General features: G+C 60.2%; 2 protein-coding genes across 4 annotated transcripts; both read left to right on the forward strand.

The window, feature by feature from the left end:
• The first annotated feature begins 1,813 nt into the window (after positions 1-1,813).
• MTMR11 (myotubularin related protein 11) lies at positions 1,814-9,739 on the forward strand. Of its 3 annotated transcripts, none has more exons than XM_085209600.1 (15): positions 1,814-1,964; positions 2,052-2,164; positions 3,530-3,602; positions 3,690-3,832; positions 5,014-5,234; positions 5,319-5,406; positions 5,484-5,572; positions 5,658-5,779; positions 5,877-5,940; positions 6,186-6,256; positions 6,716-6,888; positions 6,985-7,155; positions 7,685-7,885; positions 8,110-8,370; positions 8,934-9,739. In XM_085209600.1, exons 1-15 carry the CDS (start codon positions 1,919-1,921, stop codon positions 9,063-9,065), a joined length of 1,968 nt encoding a protein of 655 aa, XP_085065726.1. In that variant the 5' UTR covers positions 1,814-1,918; the 3' UTR covers positions 9,066-9,739. The 3 variants fall into 3 exon arrangements, with proteins under 3 accessions (XP_085065726.1, XP_085065727.1, XP_085065728.1); XM_085209601.1 differs by having other exon boundaries at positions 7,688-7,885; XM_085209602.1 differs by lacking the exons at positions 3,530-3,602; positions 3,690-3,832.
• A 153-nt stretch (positions 9,740-9,892) lies between these two features.
• On the forward strand, positions 9,893-16,670 carry SF3B4 (splicing factor 3b subunit 4). Its single transcript, XM_085209603.1, has 6 exons — positions 9,893-10,065; positions 10,480-10,608; positions 10,887-11,429; positions 11,951-12,145; positions 15,262-15,432; positions 16,180-16,670. Exons 1-6 carry the CDS (start codon positions 10,032-10,034, stop codon positions 16,362-16,364), a joined length of 1,257 nt encoding a protein of 418 aa, XP_085065729.1. The 5' UTR covers positions 9,893-10,031; the 3' UTR covers positions 16,365-16,670.
• The last annotated feature ends 2,637 nt before the right edge of the window (positions 16,671-19,307 follow it).

Consider the following 19,307-nt stretch of genomic DNA (forward strand, 5'->3'; position numbering starts at 1 on the left):
CGCCCGCCTCGTTCCTGCGCCGTGGCTGAGCCTCCCCAGCTCTGGGCTTCTGGGTCTGAGTGGGTTTTCCTCCCATTCACTGGAGGAGATTTCCCTCTGCTGGGCACCAAATGCTGGTTTCAAAGAGAATTCACTGCCGTCTCCCTCCATCCCGGCCTTTTAGGGGACCCCTTTCCCCATGCACTGCTGGATGGATGCTCGGAGCGCAGCACAGACACGACCCAGCTCCATAAAACACTGCATATGGGACACTTAAACGGAGGCACGAGGAGAAAGGGGCAGCTGCAGCCCCACGGCTCTGTGGGGTGAACCTGCTCTATTTTGGGGTCAGATCCCAAAAGCCCCCGCAGAACCTGACCTGGGAGCTGCTCCCCTGTGCTGTACCATGTCGGTATCCCGGGCTGACCCCGTGCTTTGGCATCTGGCCCTGGCTGAGGGCCTGCAGGAAATTCCTCCCGTCTGCGCAGCACTGCAGCCCCAGCCCCAGCAGGGCCCCACGTGCCACATTCCTACAGGTGCGGTATTGGGGTTGGCCTGAGATGCGCAGCTGGGACCCCTGGGGTCCATCATGGGAGTCTTCAAAAGGCTGTGGGTAAATAGGGCCAAAAAGAGTGTTTGGGGTGGGGGGCTGTCTGGTGAGTCATGGGGGGCTACGGGGGCTGGGGGCTGTGTGGGGCTGGTGGGGAGAGGTGTGGGGTACAGCACCATCCATCCCTTATGGGATGTGGGAGCTGCACGTCCCCAGTGCAGCACTGTGCTTCCATTGCAGGAGTCAGGGAGATTCATGTCCCCCTCCAGCCCTGCGCCAACCTACTGGGGTGCAGGGAGCTGTGCACCCCCCTCCACCACCACACATCCCTTGTGGGCTTCAGGAACCTGTAGACCCCTTGTCCAACTCTGTGTCTCCCTTACGGGGTGGTGGGGAGATGCATCACCCCCCTCCAGCACCACACATCCCTTATGGGATTCAGAGAGATATTTGTCCTCCCCCAGCTCCATAGCAACCCATTTGGGTGCCAGCTGCAGGACCCCCCCCCCCCCACCAACCAGCACCGTACAACCTTATGGAGTGGGGGGAAATGCAACCCCTTCCACCCCCCCCAACCCTATATAAGACTCACGGAGCTGTGCAACCACCCCAGCACCTTAACAAGTTTTAGAGTGGAGGGAACTGCACCCCCTCAGCCTTTTCCCCACCTTTCCGCAGAACTCAAGGAGCCACAGCCCCTCCCCACCCTTCCTGTACCATATAACCCTTATGGGGTTCAGGGATTCGCAGCCCCCCATCCAGCACCACACAATTATGGGATTTGGGGTCTTGTCCAGCACCACGCATCCCTCGTGGGGCGCAGGGAGATGCGCTGCACCAACGTATTGGGGTGCCAGGAGCTGTGCACCTCCGTCAGGCCCATAAACCCTTATAGGGTGTGGGGATCTACTCGTCCTCCAGAACCTTGTGGGGTGGGAGATGCAGACCCCCCCCCACATATAAGACTCGGGGAGCTGCGCACCTGCCCCCAGCACCATACAACATCACGGGGAGGGAGGAGCTGCACCCCCTCGCCTCCCCCAACCCTACACAACCTTATGGGCTTCAGGAACCTGCAGTCCACCCCATCCAGCGCCGTATAACCCGGTGGGCTGGCGTGGGGGGAATTGCACACCCACAGCAACACCCATCCCACGTAGGGCTCACAGGGTTCCCCCCCCCCATCCATCCCTATGGGACTCAGCACCGCATCCAGCACCGCGCACCTTTTATGGGCTGGGGGGAGCTGCACCCCCACCGGACCCCCGCACCCCACAAAGCTCAGCAGCCGCCCCACCCCCCGCCCCGCCCCCCCCCGGGCAGTGCCGTGCGGAGCTCCGCGGGCCGCGGGGGGGTCCGGGCGGGGCTCTGCGGGCAAAGTCCTCCGCCATGAGCGCGACGCGCGGCGGCCTCTCGGTCCTCCCCGTGCTGCCAGGTAGGGGGTGGGGGGGTCCGCGATGGGGGGCACCGACCCGGCCCTGCTGGGGGGTCCCGTGCCATCCCGTCCCGTCCCGTCCCGTAGGGGAGGTGGTCCTGGAGGCGGCGCGGGGAGTGCGGCACCGCGGGGGGGGCGGCTCCGTGCGGGGCACTCTGCTCTGCACCAACGTCCGCGTGGCGTTCGTGCCCGGAGCGCAGGTGGGGGCATCGCCGCACCGCGACCCCTCCCCTTAACCCCCCCCTTTCCCCGGTCCCAACCCCGGCCGGTCGCGGTCCCATCCCCGCTGCGTCCTCACCCCACGCTGCCCGCTGACCCTCACCGGCCGGCTGCGCCCTGACCGCGACCCAGCGGCGTCCCCGTCCCCGCCCGCCCGTGTCCTCATCCCATCCCGGACCCGTCCGTGCTCCATCGCTGTCCCCATCCGACCGTGTCCCATCCTGGTCCCCATCCCAGCTGCATCCTGACCCCAAGATGCCCACACCCTGACCCCAAGCTGCACCTCACCCTCTCCCATCTGCATCCCAGTCCCACCTCAGCTGCATTCCTGTCCCCGTCCACTTGTGTCCTAATGCCACCCCAACCCCATCCACGCTCTCTCCCGGCTGCATTTCGACCCCAACCATCCGCATACACCCTGGCCCAGCTGCATCCCAGTCCCCATCCACCCATGTCCTCATCCCACCCTGGATCCGTCCCGTTCCCATCCAGAACCAATCCATCCACATCCCAACTGCATCCTGACCCTGAACTACCCATATCTTTTTACCTGGTGGGGGCTGACAGGAAAGCTGGGGAGGAACTTTTGATGAGGGCACATCGCGACTGGGTGAGGGGAAATGGCTTTAAACTGGAAGAGGGGAGATCCAGACTAGATATTAGGAAGAAATACTTGACTGTGAGGATGCTGGGACAGGCTGCGCAGAGGGGCTGGGGGTTCCCCATCCGTGGGGGCAGTGGGGCCAGGTGGGATGGGGCTTTGAGCAGCCCGGTGTGCTGGGAGGTGTCCCTGCTGGCAGTGGAGTGGGAGGAATGAGATGCTCTTGAAGTTCCCTTCTGACCCAAACTACGCTGTGATCCAGCGATTCTGGCTGCATCCCTGCCTCCATTCAGCCCCAACCCAGCTGTATCCTGATCCCATCCCAATCCCATCCCATTTGTGCCCCAGTCCCATCCCAGCTGCCTCCTGACCCCGGTCTGCCGTCACCTTGACCCCAAGCTGTCTGCATCCTGACCCAATCCCAGCTGCACTCGTCCCCGTCTGGATGTGTCCACCCTGATCCTATCCCGATCCTATACCAGTAGCATCACAGCCCCATCCCAGCTGCATTTGAGACTGGCCCTGACTGCATCCTGACCCCAGTGTGATCCCATCCCTTCTTGCGCCCTGACCCCCTCCTGCCCTCCCCAAACCCAGCCTCTCCTTGGATATGACCCCCATTGCTCCTTTCACCCTGGGAGCTCCTCTCAGTGGGACGCGGGGTGGGGATGGGGCTGCGAGGCCCCGCTCCTGCCCTGCTGCCCCTAAGGCTTCCGAGCCGCCTCCCATCAACCCCCCTCTGCAGCCCCCCAGCTTCAGCCCCTTCCTGCAGAGCGACTACAGCGTGGCACTGCGCTGCATCCGCACACTGGTGGCAGGTAGGGGACAGGATGGGGGACGCAGCCCTGACCCCGTCTGCAACGACCCAGGGGGGTTTGATGGCCACCGCCTCCCCCCCTTCTCAGCCAGCAGCTTCACCAAACCCACGGTGCTGACGGCCGCCTCCACCCTCACCTTCATACCCGAGGAGCTGGCAGTTTTCTGCCGGGATTTCCGTCTGCTGCGCTTCCACTTCCCAGAGAACGGGCTGGGGCTGCAGGCGTTCCGGGTGAGGGGATGGACGGCGTTCGGGGCGGGGGCTCATGTATGGTGTCGGCCCCGGGCTCCACGCTGCAGGTGGCCAAGGCCATCGCACGAGTGTGGGGATTGGGATGTGGGATCGGAATGGGGCTGGGATGCAGCTTGGTTAGGTTTGGGATGGGGCTGGGATGGGATTGGGATTGGGATGCAGCTGTGTGGGGGCTGGAATAAGGGCAGGGATGCTGTCGGCTTGGGTCATGTTGTAGAGAGATTGGGGTCGGGATGCAGCTGGGATGCACTGGGTTGGAGCCTGGATGGACTGGGATGGGATCAGGATGGTTGTGGGGTATGATCAGGACACAGGTGGGTGGGGACAGGGACATGGCTGGGATGGGGCAGGGTGCATCGGCTCGGGCTGGATAAAGGCAGTGATGCAGCTGGGATAGTGTCAGGCTGCAGCCAACTGGGGTCAGGATGTGTGCAGCTTGGGGGTCAGGATGCAACTGGGATGGGATTGGGACAGGCTGGGATGCAGCTGAAATAGGAGCAGGATGTGGCTGGGATGGGAGCGGGATGCAGCTGGGTTGGGGATGGAATAAGGGCAGGGATGCTGCCAGTTTGGGGTCAGAGTGTGGGCAGACTGGGATCAGGATGCAGCTGGGACGCACTGGGATTTGGCCTGGATGGGACTGGGATCGGACCAGGATGGGTTCAGGATGGGTCTGGGATAGGACCAGGTTGGAATCGGGATAAGAGTGAGTGGGGACTGGGATGCAGACGGGATGGGGCTGGATGGAAATGGGATGGGGCTGGATGGGACTGGGACGCACTAGGATGGGGATGGATGGGAACAGGGACGCACTGGGATGGGGCTGGATGGGACTGGGACACACTGGGATGGGGCTGGATGGGAACTGGGACGCACTAGGATGGGGCTGGATGGGACTGGGATGCACTGGGAGGGGCTGGATGGGACTGGGATGCACTGGGATGGGGCTGGATGGGACTGGGACGCACTGAGATGGGGCTGAATGGGACTGGGCCACACTGGGATGGGGCTGGATGAGGACAGTGATGCAACCAGGATAAGGAGCCACGTGGACACCACAATGGCAGATGAGGTTGAGGATGGGGGCAGGGGGGCACACAGAATTTTTGGGGGGGGGCTCAGGCGGGGTCGCAGCACTCAGCCCTCTCTCCTCGCCACAGGTGGCCAACGCCATCGCCCAAGCGCGGGAGACGGCCGCGTGGCCGGGGGACAGCGGGAGCCACGTGGATGCCACGATGGGAGACGATGAGGATGAGGAGGAAGGCTCCCCCCCCACGCTGCTCTTCGAGAGCCTCCAGGATTGGGAGCGAGAGCTGCAGCGCCTGGGGGCGGTGGGTTGGAGGGTGAGCGCCGTCAATGAGCGCTTCGATATGGCCTCCAGGTAGGTACTGCATGTGGGGGGGGGAAGAGAGGGGTGGGATGTGCCCCCAACCCACGCGGGACCCCAACCCACGCCTGCCTGCAGCCTTCCCCGCTACCTGTGGGTGCCCAGCACGCTGCTGGACCACGACCTCAAGCGGACGTTCGCCCACTTCCAGGAGCGCCGCCTGGCTGTGAGTAATGGGATGTGGGGTGATGGGGGGGGGGCGACGTGGGGGGGTGACATGGGGGGGCTCCCATCTGCACACAGCGGCTGTGCTGGCACCACCCAAATGGCAGCGACCTGCTGAGAGCCGCTGGCTTCCACGCAGCCTCAGAGCCGGGCAGCGAGGACATCAGGTAAACCCCATCCTGGGGGGAGTTGGGGGGGGGAGGGGGGTCACCGTGCCCGGCCCCATGCAAGGTGCTGTTCCAACCCCCCCAGGTGCCTGGAGGTGCTGCTGGGTGCTGGATGCAGGCCGTGTGTGCTGGCTGACACCGCTGAGCTGCCCGGCCCCCCCGACATCCAGCTGGCACACCTCAGGCTGCGGGCGCTGTGCCTGCCTGGTAAGAGGGGGGGGGTCACAGGAGGAGGGGGGCAGGGGGGGCAGGGGGCAGAGTCCATTCTCGTTGTCCAACTCCCTCTCCCCTCCATCCAAACCAGGTGCAGCAGCTGATGAGAAGTGGCTGTCAGCGCTGGAAGGGACGCGGTGGCTGGAGCACGTCCGGTGAGGTTTAGGGGATGCAACCCTAAAGCCCCCCCCGTTATGGGGGCTCCCAAACCAATCCCAGGGCATTGCGGCGCAGCCTCGATTGGGGGACACCCCCCCAAACCCAACCTCAGCATTCTAGGGAGCTGCGTTGGATGGGGGTCAGCATCTCGCGGGGGCTGCGAGGTTGGTTGCCCCCAGGAGGCAATGGGGTCGTTTTGGGGAGCACTGACCCCCCTCCCTCTTTCCCTCCCCGTTCCCAGAGCCTGCTTGAGGAAAGCTGTGGAGGTGGCATCGCTGCTGGCAGGGAAACGGTGCTCTGTTGTCCTGCAGGGTAGGGGTGTGGGGCATTGGGGTGGGGACAGTGGGATGGAAGGAATGCTGGGGTGAGGGAACACTGAGGTGGAGGCCATTGGGGTGGGGGACACCAGGATAGGGGACATTGGGGTGGGGGACGTTAGTGGGAGGGGAATTGGAGTGGGAAGGGAATTGGGGTGGGGGGACACCAGGACAATGGACGCTGGGGTGGGGAAATGATGAGGTGGGAGGCATTGTGGTGGGGGACACCAGGGTAGGGAGCAGTGCGATGGTGAACTCTGGCGTGGGGAGAACTGGGGGGGGCGGAATTAGAGTGGGGAGGACGCCAGGACAAGGGACACCAGATTGGGGGGGTGATGAGGAGCGAGGCGCTGTGGTGGGGGACACAGGGTAGGGGGTCCTGGGATGGAGGGCATCGGGGTGGGGGTCACAACGGGGCCCCCTCCATCCTCTCCACTTGTCTCCCTTCCCCCAGAGCCTTCAGACCGTGACCTGAGCTGCCTGCTGGCCTCACTGGTGCAGCTGCTGGCGGACCCCCACGCACGCACCCTGCATGGCTTCCAGAGCCTGGTGCAGCGTGAGTGGGTGGCAGCGGGGCACCCCTTCCCACAGCGCCTCGGTCTGCGCCGGGACAGCCCCCGTGAGGAGGTGACGACCCCAAATCCCTCACCCGTGTCACCCCCTGGGGGTACCGTCCCCGCATCACCTCCCTGGGGGTGACACCCGTGTGCACCCCCCCCGCAGTCCCCCGTCTTCCTGCTGTTCTTGGACTGCGCCTGGCAGCTGCTGCGGCAGTTCCCGGCGGCGTTTGGCTTCACCGAGGCGTATCTGCTGGCCCTGCACGACAGCACCTTCCTGCCCTACTGCAGCACCTTCCTCTTCAGCTGCCAGAGGCAGAGGGGCCGCGGTGGGGCGGTGAGCGGGGTGGCCTGCCTCAGTTTCCCTTTTCGTGCCTCAGTTTCCCTTTTCGTGCCTCAGTTTCCCTTTTCTGCCTCAGTTTCCCCATCCCTGTGCCTCCAGTTTCCCTTTCTGTGCCTCAGTTTCCTCCTCTCCTGCCTCAATTTTCCCCCCACCTGTTTCCCCTCTCCTGCCCCATTGCCCGTCTGGGGTAGGATAGAGAGGAATGGAGAAGGAAGGGGAGGGAAATGGGGCAGGAGAAGGAAAACAGAGGTGGGAAGGAAATTGAATAACATATGGGGCTTCAGTTTCCCCCTCTTCTGCTGCATTTTCCCCATCCCTGTGCCTTAATATCCCCATACGTGCCTCAGTTTCCTCCTCTCCTGTCTCAATTTCCCCCCACCTCAGTTTCCCCCCTCCCACCCATTCCTCCCCACCTCCTGTCCCAGTTTCCCCATCCCCATGCCTCAACTTTCCCCATATGCGCCTCAGTTTCCCCATGCCCTGCACAGCCCCTCTTTGGGGCTGACCCCCTGTCCCCCCGCAGCAGCAGCCTCGCACCCAGACCTACACCCCTGTGAGCGGCCGCTGGGACCCCCCCCCAGGCAGCACCACGTGCCGTTTGCCCCCCGTCTGGGCCTGGGGGCTGCGCTACAGCCGGCAGCAGCGGGCGCGATTCCGGAACCCGGCATGGGACCCCGGCCCCGTGGGGACCCCCGATGCTGCGGATCCCCCGAACACGGGCACGGTGAGTGGGCTGGGGGGCTGCCATTCCCCTTAGCAGCACCCTTTTTCACCCCAATTGCTGTTTTCTCCCCATTTCCCCTTCCTTCCCCCTTTTACCCCATTTTCTAGTTTCCCTCTCCGTTGCCCCTAACCCAGCTTTTCCCCTATTTCTCCTCACCACCCCTTTGCACCCCAGCTGCTGGGTTTCCCCCCACAGCCCCTAACCCATTTTCTCCTGTTTCCCAGTCTCCCAGTGCCTGGTCAGGATCGAGCTCTGGGGCGGTGCTGGCTCTGTCCAAGGGCTCTCTGACCCCACAGCCTTTCCCATGGCGGAGCGGCCGCCCCCCCCCTCGCCTGCTGCGCTGGGCCCCCTCCCTGGAGACCCTCAGTGATCGGGGGGGTGATCCTATTCCCACACCCCCCCAGGGGCTGCTGCTGCCCTGTGCTGCAGGACCTTCGGTGCGGCTCTGGCGACGCTGCTACCTGCGGGGTCTGCCTGAGGCACAGGTAACGGGGCTGGGGGATTCTCAGCCCCTCGTGTCCATCCTAATCCCACGTACATCCATCCCAACCCCACGTGTCCATCCAACCCCACGCGTGACCAACCCAGTCCCGCGTTCATCCATCCCACCCCAGTGTGCATCCATCCCAACCCCATGCATCCATTCCAACCCCATGGACATTCTTCCCAATCCCACGCGTCTATCTCACCCCCATGAGTGTCCCTCCCAATCCCATGTTTGTCCATACAACCCCATGTGTGACCATCCCAACCCCGTGTATCCATCCACCCCAATCCCATGTGCGTCCACCACAACCCCACATATCCATCTCACCCCCACGAGTCTCTCCCAATCCCATGTTTGTCCATCCAACCCCATGTGTGACCATCCCAACCCCATATGCAACCACCCCAACCCCACATAACCATCCATTCACACCCCATATGTGTCCATCCGACCCCACCTCACCCCCATGCGCGTCCATCCCAACCCCATATGTGCCTCTCCAACCCCACGTCTCCATCCCGACCCTGCAGTGCCCCACCCTGACCCCACATGTCCCCACAGCATGGCCGCCTGGCCCCCTGCCCGGCCCTACTGGTGGAGGAGCTGGCTCTGCTGCAGGACCGGCTCCATGCATGGCTGCAGGATGGGGCCCATGCCGAGCCCGCCAGCAGCCCCTTGGCACCCTCACGGTGAGGGTCTCAGGGGGCCCTGGGGGTGGGAACCCCCCTGAGGGGACACACGCTGCAGGGATGGACTCGTCCCTCGTTGTCCCTCCAGTCTGGGGGTTGTGGAGGGACGCAGCCCCCCAGGTGCTGGCTCAGCTGCTGCCTTTCGCTCTGCGCTGGGGCCACGGCTCTTTGGGGCCTGAGATTTTTTGGGGGACCACCATTTTTTGGGCCCTGGGGCTTTTTGGGGACCATGGCTCTTTGGGGCCTGAAGATTTGGGAGCTTAGGGCTTTTTGGGGTCCACAGCTCTTTATTGCCTGTGTTTTATTGGGCAGGCTGGGGCCTTCTGGGGACCACAGCTTTTTGGGGCCTGTGGTCCGTCAGTGCCTGGGGCTTTTGGGGGCTCCCAGGGGCCCGTAGCTTTTTGAGCCCTGTGGCTTTTTGGAGCCCGGAGCTTCATGGGGCCCGCAGCTCTATGGGGCCGCACCCCTCACTGGAGGCCCCACAGCAGCGCTGGGTTCCCCTCTTCCACGGCTCAGAGGGGATCAGCGCCGTGGGGCGGAGGGTTCTGACCCCTCCTCGGGCTGCGCCCACAGCACAACGCGGGAGCCGCGGCCTCACGGCGCGGCTGGAGGGGGGGAGGCTGGGCCTTGTCAGCGGTGTTTGTATTTGCCTATTAAAGCACAGCGTTCTGCAGGCAACGGCGTGTGGCTGCCATTGGAGGAGCATGCCGAGGGGAGAGGGGGGCGACACCCGAGGAATGTCGCGGGTTGTCGAGGCGCCGCGGGGGATATCGCGACAGAAGGGGAGGGGTGCGGTAGCAGGCCGCTCCCCCCCTAAAGCAACATGGCGGCCGCCTTCAGGCGCCAACGTCACTTCCGGTTCGCGGCCGTGGTGACGTCACAGCGTGAGGCTGCGGCGCTTTACGTCTCCTTACGTCGCGTTGCGTCGCGTCGCTTCGCGTCGGTGCCGCGCGGGAGGGAGCGGGCCAAGATGGCGGCGGGGCCCATCTCGGAGCGGAACCAGGGTGAGCCGTGCGGGGCTGCGCGGGGACGGCGGGTCGGTGTGGGGGGCGATTGGGTGCTGAGGGCGAGCGGGTGGTTGTCTGTATGGAGTTCTGTGGGTCACCGGGAGGTGGAGGGGCTGTGCGGCCTTCCTGGCTGGGGCCGTGGTTGTGGTTCCCTGTGGGCCCGGTTGAAGGGTTCGGGGGTCTCGGCTCCCTCGCGGCCGGGATGCTTGAGGGGCTTTGGTTTCTCTCAGGGTCTCGTTGCAGAGCCTCTGATTTGGAACAGCATAAAGAGGCCGTGTTAACTCCCGGCTTCAGGCAGGGCTCTGCTCTGGCATCTCTGCAGCCTCCGGTGATTTCCTCATCGAGCACTCGGGGCTCAGGCCTGCAGCTCCCACGCGCTGCTCAGTCGGTCTCTTTTCTGCTCTGTTCCAGATGCGACTGTGTACGTGGGGGGTTTGGACGAGAAGGTCAGCGAGCCGCTGCTATGGGAGCTCTTCCTCCAGGCAGGCCCCGTGGTCAACACCCACATGCCCAAGGATCGAGTCACAGGCCAACACCAGGGTGAGTGGTGTGCTCCCCAAAAAGCTCACGTGGAGTAGAATGCTTTAGCTGGGGGGTCTGGGGGGAGTGTGGTCAGAGAGCAGTTGTTGCAGGAAGGGAGGTGAGGGTGGATGATTTGCAGGGCCTTCCATCTTGAGAGAGCCCTGGGCTCGGTTTTTAAGTGAGAAGAGTTGGTGCCTTCGGGCTGCAGGAGCAGCGTTCCCCTTCGAGGCAATGGGGGGCAGCGTAAGGCCGTGGTTCTGCCCTGACCTAAAGCTTTGTGTGGGGCCTTGTTGCAGGCTATGGGTTCGTGGAGTTCCTCAGCGAGGAGGACGCAGATTACGCCATTAAAATCATGAACATGATCAAATTGTATGGGAAGCCGATCCGAGTGAACAAAGCCTCAGCTCACAACAAGAACCTGGATGTGGGGGCCAACATCTTCATAGGCAACCTGGACCCCGAAATCGACGAGAAGCTGCTGTACGACACCTTCAGCGCCTTTGGGGTCATCTTGCAGACACCCAAGATCATGCGGGACCCGGACACGGGCAATTCCAAGGGTTATGCCTTCATCAACTTCGCCAGCTTTGATGCTTCTGACGCTGCTATCGAGGCCATGAATGGACAATACCTCTGCAACAGGCCCATCACTGTCTCCTATGCCTTCAAGAAGGATTCCAAAGGCGAGCGGCACGGCTCAGCTGCTGAGCGGCTCCTGGCAGCTCAGAATCCACTCTCTCAGGCTGATCGGCCCCACCAGCTGTTTGCCGATGCTCCTCCTCCTCCATCTGTCCCCACCCCTGTGGTCACTGCTCTGGGACCTGGCGTCACCCCTCCAGGTGGGTAGAGCCACGTTGGGTTGAAAAGAGGTGGTTTTGGTGCTCAGTGTGTGTGTTTGTCCCTGCCTTGGGGTCTGTGGAAGCAGCCTGCTTTCACCTTGGAGCAGTATGCCCTGGGTGGTGATAGGACTCCTGAGTCTCAGTGTGCTGTTACTGGAGCGTCTGTGGGCAGAGCTGAAAGGCTTTGTTCTGTGTGGAGCTGCTCAGTGTCACGTTTGGGTGCTCAGTGCAGCAGCACCGTGCCGCATGGGTGCTCTTGGTGACAGTGCAAAGCCCTGCAGACCCGCAGGATTGCAAGGCTGTCATCCTTGGGAATTCTTCTCGTGCTGCAGCAGCTCAGCCTGTGCTCTCCCAGTATGGAGTGGACGGATCCCAGTGCTTCAGTCTGCTGGTTTCTCTGTTTGCTGTGGCTTACCGTGCTTTAACTTCCTTCCCGATTGTCTGGGATTCTTTGTGCTTGTTTTTCATCCTTCTGCACTCAACCAAATCTTCATGGCTGCTCTTTCTTTCTCTCTTTCCAGGCCTCCCACCTCCAGGATCATTTCCCCCGCCGGTGCCACCTCCTGGAGCAATGCCTCCTGGCATGCCTCCCGCCATGCCACCCCCACCAATGCCACCTGGAGCCGGTGCCCCCGGCCCCCCAACTGGGGCTGCACCCACCGGAGGGCACCCACCTCACCCACACGCCTTCCCCCCAGGTGGCATGCACCACCCAGGTACGTGTCAGGCATCTCCCAAGCTCGGGAGATGCAGAACCTTTTCTGTGGAATGGCCTTGGATAAATCACCCCCTCTTGTGGTTTCTTCCATGAGGCTTTTACCTCTGTCCCTGGAAAGGTGATGGAACAGCTTGTGCTGGATACCATCTCCAGACAGCTGGGAGAAAAGGAGGTTATCAGGAGTAGTCAGCATGGGTTCATCAAGGGGAGGTCGTGCTCGACCAACCTGGTGGCCTTCTATGATGCTGTCACATGCTGGGTGGATGGGGGAAGAGCGGTAGATGTAATCTACCTTGATTTTAGAAAGGCATTTGATACTGCCTCCCACGACATCCTTATAACACAGCTGAGGAAATGTGGGACAGACGAGTGGACAGTGAGGTGGGTTGAGAACTGGCTGAGTGGCAGAGCGCAGAGGGTCGTCGTTGGTGGTGCAGAGTCTGGCTGGAGACCTGTAACCAGTGGTGTCCCCCAGGGGTCTGTGCTGGGTCCGGTCTTGTTCAACACCTTCATCAATGACCTCGATGAGGGGACAGTGGCCACCCTCAGCAAGTTTGCTGATGATACGAAGTTGGGAGGATTGGCTGACACGCCTGAAGGCTGTGCTGCCATTCAGCGAGACCTGGACAGGCTGGAGAGCTGGGCAGTAAGAAACCGGGTGAGGTTCAACAAAAGCAAGCGTAGGGTCTTACACCTAGGGAGGAATAATTGCATGCACCAATACAGGCTGGGGGATGAGCTGCTGGAGAGGAGCTCTGCAGAGAGGGACCTGGGCGTCCTGGTGGACGACAGGTCGGCCGTGAGCCAGCAGTGTGCCCTCGTGGCCAAAAAGGCCGATGGCATTCTGGGGTGCATTAAGAAGAGCGTGTCCAGCAGGTCGAGGGAGGTGATCCTCCCCCTCTGCTCTGCCCTGGTAAGGCCTCATCTGGAGTGCTGTGTCCAGTTCTGGGCTCCCCAGTACAAAAATGACCGGGATCTCTTGGGAAGAGTCCAGCGGAGGGCCACAAAGATGGTGAAGGGCCTGGAGCATCTCCCCTATGGAGAAAGGCTGAGTGAACCGGGTCTGTTCAGCCTTGAGAAAAGACGACTGAGAGGGGACCTGATCCAGGTTTATAAATATCTGAGGAGTGGCGGCCATAGCGGTGAGGCCAGGCTCTTTTCAGTGGTGCATGGAGACAGGACGAGGGGAAACGGCCATCAGCTGCAGCACAGGAAGTTCTGCACCAATGTGCGTAAGAACTTCTTCACGGTGAGGTGACGGAGCACTGGAACGGGCTGCACAGGGGGCTTGTGGGGTCTCCTTCTCTGCAGATATTCAAGTCTCGCCTGGACGCCTACCTGTGCGACCTGGTGTGGGGAACCTGCTTTGGCAGGGGGTTGGTCTCGATGATCTCTGGAGGTCCCTTCCAACCCCTACAATTCTGTGATTCTGCGAGGCTTTCCTTCTGTAAAAAGGAGAGAGAATTACTGCTGTTGTCTGGAAGGCACTGAGTACAGTACAGCCGTGGTGGAGCAGGCAGACAGGGCAGGGGGTACCTCAGTTAGCTGCTGAGACACTGGTTTTGCTCAGTGCTAAATAGAAACAGCAGTCTGAATGCCCTGAGCTGCATTTGTTTGTGTGCTGGCTGTATTTTTGCTCTCTGCAGCACAGGGCAGCCTGGTGGCTGCTCTCCTCCCCAAGAAAACAGGGAGAGTCTGCGTAGGAGCAGATATGTCATGTCAGCAGTGCTGCTTTTGGGTTTCTCTTCTGTGTGTTGTAAAATGTGCAAAAAATAGCTTGGAGCGGGATTTGTGAAAAGCATTTTGGTGATTTAGGAAATAGTTCCCTTGTGGGAGGCATCCAGTTTGGGTCAAGACACGCGTTGTCCCTGTGAAGGTGTGGGGCACAGGAAGGCACAGGCCACTGCACTGCAGGCTTTTCAGGTCCCTGGTGCTGTTCTGGCTGGAAGAACGTCGACGAGACTCCAAGCCATCCTCACTTTTCTCTGGTGTGAGTTAATGCATGAAGTGTGAACCTTCTCTGCGCAGTCTGCAGCTCTGCTAGGTGGGAGCTAATTCAAGGCACGAGAACAAAATGTTTCTTTGATTCCCTTCCGTTTTTAGCCCTGTAGTACTGGGGAAATGAGCAGTGTATACATCTAGACTCTGTGGTTTCCAAGGCAGAAATTAAATCCGTTTTGCATTGGCTTTAAAAAAGACGAAAAGTTCTGATTCCATTGTTTCTAATCTTGCCTGCTCTGTAATAACCCTGCCCCGAGGGTTGCAGGGCAGGCTGGCTGATTGATTAGGGGGCTTTGTGTGATCCCAGCCCTGGCGTGTGCTGAGCAGATGGCGGCTGCTGCTGTCCCCGATCACAGCCCGGCTCTTCAGGCTGTGGAGCAGCTAATTATGAACTGCACAGGGAAGCCTGAGTGAGTGCTTCCACACCGCGTGCTCCACGGAGCTGCACCTGGCTCCTGTTTCTTTCTTTCTCTTTTTTTTTTTTTGGAAGGAGAAAGCAATTGGAAATTCGGTTTTGTTTCCTTATGAGTTTAAAATAATAGAATTGTTGGGGGGGGAGAGGGGAATGCAGGCTTTGCTCCTGCTCGGAGCAGAGCAAGCTTCAAAGTCAGGTTGCTTGGGTTCTTGGTGGAAATCTCCAAGGTGGTGGCTTCTCCCTGAGCCCCTGTGCAAAGGCTGTGCCACACTTGGTGGTTTTTCTTCCTTCTACCTGTCACAGAATCACAGAATTGCGGGGGTAGAGATCATCGAATCCAATCCCCCCAAAAGTCCTACTTTAACCTTGCCTGAAAGATCCAGCTGCTAAATCACTGTTTGTTTCTATATGAAGGCAAGAAATCGTATCTGAAAACACAGTGTGGAAAAACTACCTGGCATCACTGAGAACAGTATTTCTCCCAGAGCTGGACAAGTTCTGACATTTCTACAGCCAGCTCCTGTTCACTTTTGTCCTTCCTCTGTGTGCTTCAGAGGAAAGCTGATTGCTTTCTCCCCTTAAATCTCCTGGCTGGGAGCAGAAAACTGCTGTCAGGCTCCTTTTTTATACCTGCCATTTCAAGCACGCAGCCTCACGGGCTGCAGCGGCGAGATCCTGAGCTCCCTTTATCCCCACAGGAATGCCTCCCATGCAGGTGCACCACGGCCCTCCCGGGATGGGCCAGCACCACCCAGGACCACCGGGCTCTGGAGGCCAGCCCCCTCCTCGGCCCCCACCCGGCATGCCGCACCCCGGCCCCCCCCCCATGGGTATGCCACCCAGAGGGCCTCATTTCGGATCACCTATGGGTAAGTCGGTGGCTGCGAGGGGCAGCACGTGGGTTTTCAGGCAGTCAGACCCTTGGTCGAGTTCAGTGCCTCCTTCAGCCCCGCACCCTTCCTTCATAGGGCTGGGAAGGAGGTGGTGCGCGGTCTCTTCAGAGCAGGACCTGGCGGCTCTGCGCTGCCTGCTGGGGTTTCCCAGGGCTTTTTTGGTGTTTCTGGGGATGTAGGGCGTTGCCTGCAGGACAGGCGCTGTGCAGACTGATGTTTTTCCCCGTTTTCTGAGGGGAGATGTCAGCTGGGCTTTGCCAAAAGAAGGGTTCTTGAGACCTGCGTGTCCAGCAGTCGTCTTGGGGGTTACAGGAGGGACCTGTGGGAGGGGAGTGAGGGGCAGCGTCGCCTCGTGTCCCCTTGCAGCTCGGCACGGAGTGGCTGAGCACCAGTCACCACTTGAGGGGCTGTGGATGAGGTAAAACCCATCGTCTGCCGGCCCAGAACGATGCCACCCACCACTGAGAGCTGAGCTGTGGGGTCACCCCTGTGATGTGGGGACGCGGTGCCATGGGATGAGGGCGTACTGAGTGGGGCAGCCCCATGTGTGTAGCCCTCGGGGGGGGGGGGGGGACCAGGCTGATGGGTTGATGGGGCTTCCATCAACCTTCTGGTTTACAGGTGGGTTCCCCAACCTGCGGGCACCAACTAGAAGCGTGGGGTGGGCGTGGGGTGGGCTGCCTCTTCCCCCAGAGGACGCTAACAGCTCTGCTTTCCCCACAGGTCACCCCGGCCCCATGCCGCACCACGGGATGCGCGGCCCTCCTCCCCTGATGCCTCCCCACGGGTACAGCGGCCCCCCTCGCCCCCCGCCGTACGGCTATCAGAGAGTCCCCCTGCCCCCCCGGCCGGCTCAGAGACCCCCAGGGGTGCCCCCACGTGGCCCCCTGAGAGGCCCCCTGCCCTAAAGGCCGTCGGGCCAAGCCGTGCAGCTGTGTGTCCTTCCTTCAGGCTGCCGCTCACCCTTGGGCTGATGTACCCCCGCCCAGAGGGAAGAGGCGTAGTTGGGTCCATCCCTCTCACAGGTCTCCCCCTCTTTTTTTTTCTCCTCCTCCTCTTTTTCCTCGTTTCTTTTTGTAGCGTTCATTTTGTTGTTTTCTTCTTCCTCCTCCCTCTCCTTGAAGATTTTTCACAGTAACTTCAACGGGATTTTTTTTGTTTTTCCCCGTGTAAAGCAACGATGGCCCGTTTACAAATAAACCATTTTAAGAATAGCAGGCTGTCCCTCTGAGATGAAGGGCGTTGGTGCTGCTCTGGCCTGGCATGCAGCCGTGGGGACACCTGGGATGCAGCCATACACAGCAGCTGATGCTGAGGCTGCCTGCCCATCCTGGTGAGCTGCTAAATTTGGGGTGCTGCACCCCAGCTTGTGGCTGATGGGCTCCACGTGGGCTTGCACACCTTCAGCGAAGATCACAGACAACTGAGCCTTCAAGTCTGTTGCATCCTTGGATGCTGTCATCCCAGAGAGCCCAGTCAGATGGCCAAGACATTCGGAGAATAATTTGGGAACGAAACCTGCTCTCCCAAATCCTTGCCTCGTGAGAGCTCATTTTGATGTTGCTCACGACCACGGGAAGCCCTTCAAGCTGTGGTTCTGAGAATAATATCAAGTGGGGGGCAGCGTGAGTTAAGCAGCCGGGGAAGGAGGCAGAGCAGGTCTGGTCTCCGCGTGGTCTGTGTGCTTCCTGGGGCTGAGTTGCCAGAACTGCCCCTCAGAATGGATTCAGTGTCTTTGCACCAGTGAGGCTGACAGCTGGGGAAGCGTAAAAGCTGAGTCGGTGGATGGAAAATTTGGCACTTTCTGCAGCGGTGGGGAAAGCGAGGAGGACGGAGGCTCGGCTTCCTGCAGAGCTCCTTACAGGAAGGTGTGAGAGCCTGCTATGGGAGACGGGGAGAGGGGTGTTGGATTTCTGTGCGTGAGACTTCAAGTGGTTCAGATGCACAGAAAGCGTTTTTTGGCATTTGGGTTCCTGGAGTCGTCGTGGCATTATGGAAGAACCAGGGGATATGGACGGGGATTCTGCTTTTTACAAGCAGGCTTTGTTGAGGGGAGAAACTTCTTGGGAAACTGCCTTGCCCCTCTGTTGCTCCGTGGAGGAGAAAGGATCTTCTTCTCAGCTTTGGTTTTACTCTTTGCTGTTTTATTTTTATTTTAACTTCCTAGGGCTAAAATTGACCTTTAGCTTCAATCTCTGCTCGCCCTTTTGGGCCAGAGAAAAAACGGTGCCATGCTTTGCTTTAGTCATCGTGGGGTGGGTTGATAAGTGCCTGTGAGGTGCGTAGAAACCCAGAACCTGGCTGGGGAAAAAGCAAAGCCCACCTACAAGCTCTGTTTCCCCTCTGTGATGTTGTTGCCTTTGGCACGTGAATAACCACTGGAGGATCTGTGAGGCAAACTGGAAGGGCTCCGCGCTCGTCTCAGGGGTGCTATAATTATGTTTTATCAGGGGCTGTAATAGAAGTAACAGCCATGCTGCCCTGTTGTGTGTTCTCGCTCTCCTCCTAGCACAGGTGTGCACAAATCCAGCTTTCCCAGTTCAGGACTGGTGGAGGAGATCTGGGATTCTTTGTGCTGCGATGATTTCCAGCGCTGCTCCTGATGGCATCACTTCTTTCTGAGAAAGTTGCCTGGGTGGCATCCAGCCTGGAGCTGGTGGTAAAACTGCAGGAAGAGCACAGCACCGACAGCCTCTGTCGATCCCAATGTTACCAAGTGAAGTCATGGCGCTGTTTGGCTCTGCTTCCTCCACTGTGCTAAGAGGAAAGTGAGAGCGGCTGCTTTAAGGAGCTGAGCTGAAGCAGGAGGAGAAAATGGCTCAGGTGTAAATCAGCAGTAAATTGGGGCTGGTTAAGAGGGCAGAAGCTGTGAGGGGCTCTGCTGGGTGCTCTGAGGAAGCAGCAGCTGGGCCGGGGGTGTTTTTTCTTAAGAGATTCCTGAGGAGCGCAGGAATTTACATCATTCCCAGCGTTTGCACTCATCTTCCCATCCACGTGGCTGAAGTTTGTCTTCCTCTGCTCTCTGCTCTGTTGGTGTACGTCCAGATGAGCGGTGATGCTCCTTTAGGCACAGAGAAGGTGGGTGGAGAGCTGGAATCCCCTGTTGCGGGTGCTGGGTGCAGGGCAGGGCTGCTTAACGCTGCAGAGAGAGCACCTCCGAAGCAAACAGCAGTGCAGTGGGTTTTAATTTGTGGTGGGAGAGGGGAGAAAACTGGTATTTCTGGGAGAAAATGTCATATTTTCAACCAGCTGGCAGCTGCACTGCTCTCGGGGTCATCGTGGATGCGTGAGATGCAGGGAAGGTCCCAGCACCGAGCTGGAGAGCTGATGGCAGACAAGAATTGGATGCCAAGGCTCTGAGTGGACAAAGCCAAGCAGCCGCAAGCGAAACCCACAGCAGCTCCAGCAATGAAAAGAAAAGCTTTCCTGGAGTGGAAACCATCGTGCCAGGGAGAGGCAAAGTGCCACCCGTGGGTTGGGCCTCGATCCACGCCTCGGTGCTGCAGCTGGGTCACCTTGCCAGCTGAGGAGGTGCTCCTCTCCAAAGCGCAGCACTGCTGGCTCGATAGAAGCTCCGGTGCAGGATGTTGCATCCTCCCATTTGGTGCCATTTGCAGCTCAGCCTCGGGTTTAATTTCGCAGCCACCTCAGCCTGCCTCTCTGGTTAAGCTGATGTGATGCGTGCGTGTGTGCAGGGACTTCTATTTTAGTGCTGTTCCTGGGGGGAAAAAAAAAAAAATAGATGCCTTCTTCCTCCAGGATAGGGAGCGCCTGTGGTCCGGGCTGGCTGGGAAGGGATGGATGGGACCAGAGCCCCCTCCCCACTGTTTCCACGTTGGGGATTTGAGGGA

The sequence above is a fragment of the Meleagris gallopavo genome, chromosome 27, assembly GCF_905368555.1.
Source record: "Meleagris gallopavo chromosome 27, MGAL_WU_HG_1.1, whole genome shotgun sequence".
Classification (NCBI taxonomy): Eukaryota; Metazoa; Chordata; class Aves; order Galliformes; family Phasianidae; genus Meleagris; species Meleagris gallopavo.

Bases quoted from the DNA above. Each gene is read 5' to 3' on its own strand.
- SF3B4 (XM_085209603.1), top strand. From the start codon at position 10,032: ATGGCGGCGGGGCCCATCTCGGAGCGGAACCAGG. The intron at 10,609-10,886 runs GTGAGTGGTGTG...GCCTTGTTGCAG, and splicing joins AGTCACAGGCCAACACCAGG to GCTATGGGTTCGTGGAGTTC. The intron at 11,430-11,950 runs GTGGGTAGAGCC...CTCTCTTTCCAG, and splicing joins ACCTGGCGTCACCCCTCCAG to GCCTCCCACCTCCAGGATCA.
- MTMR11 (XM_085209600.1), top strand. From the start codon at position 1,919: ATGAGCGCGACGCGCGGCGGCCTCTCGGTCCTCCCCGTGCTGCCAG. The intron at 6,889-6,984 runs GTGACGACCCCA...CCCCCCCCGCAG, and splicing joins GGGACAGCCCCCGTGAGGAG to TCCCCCGTCTTCCTGCTGTT. The intron at 8,371-8,933 runs GTAACGGGGCTG...ATGTCCCCACAG, and splicing joins GGGGTCTGCCTGAGGCACAG to CATGGCCGCCTGGCCCCCTG.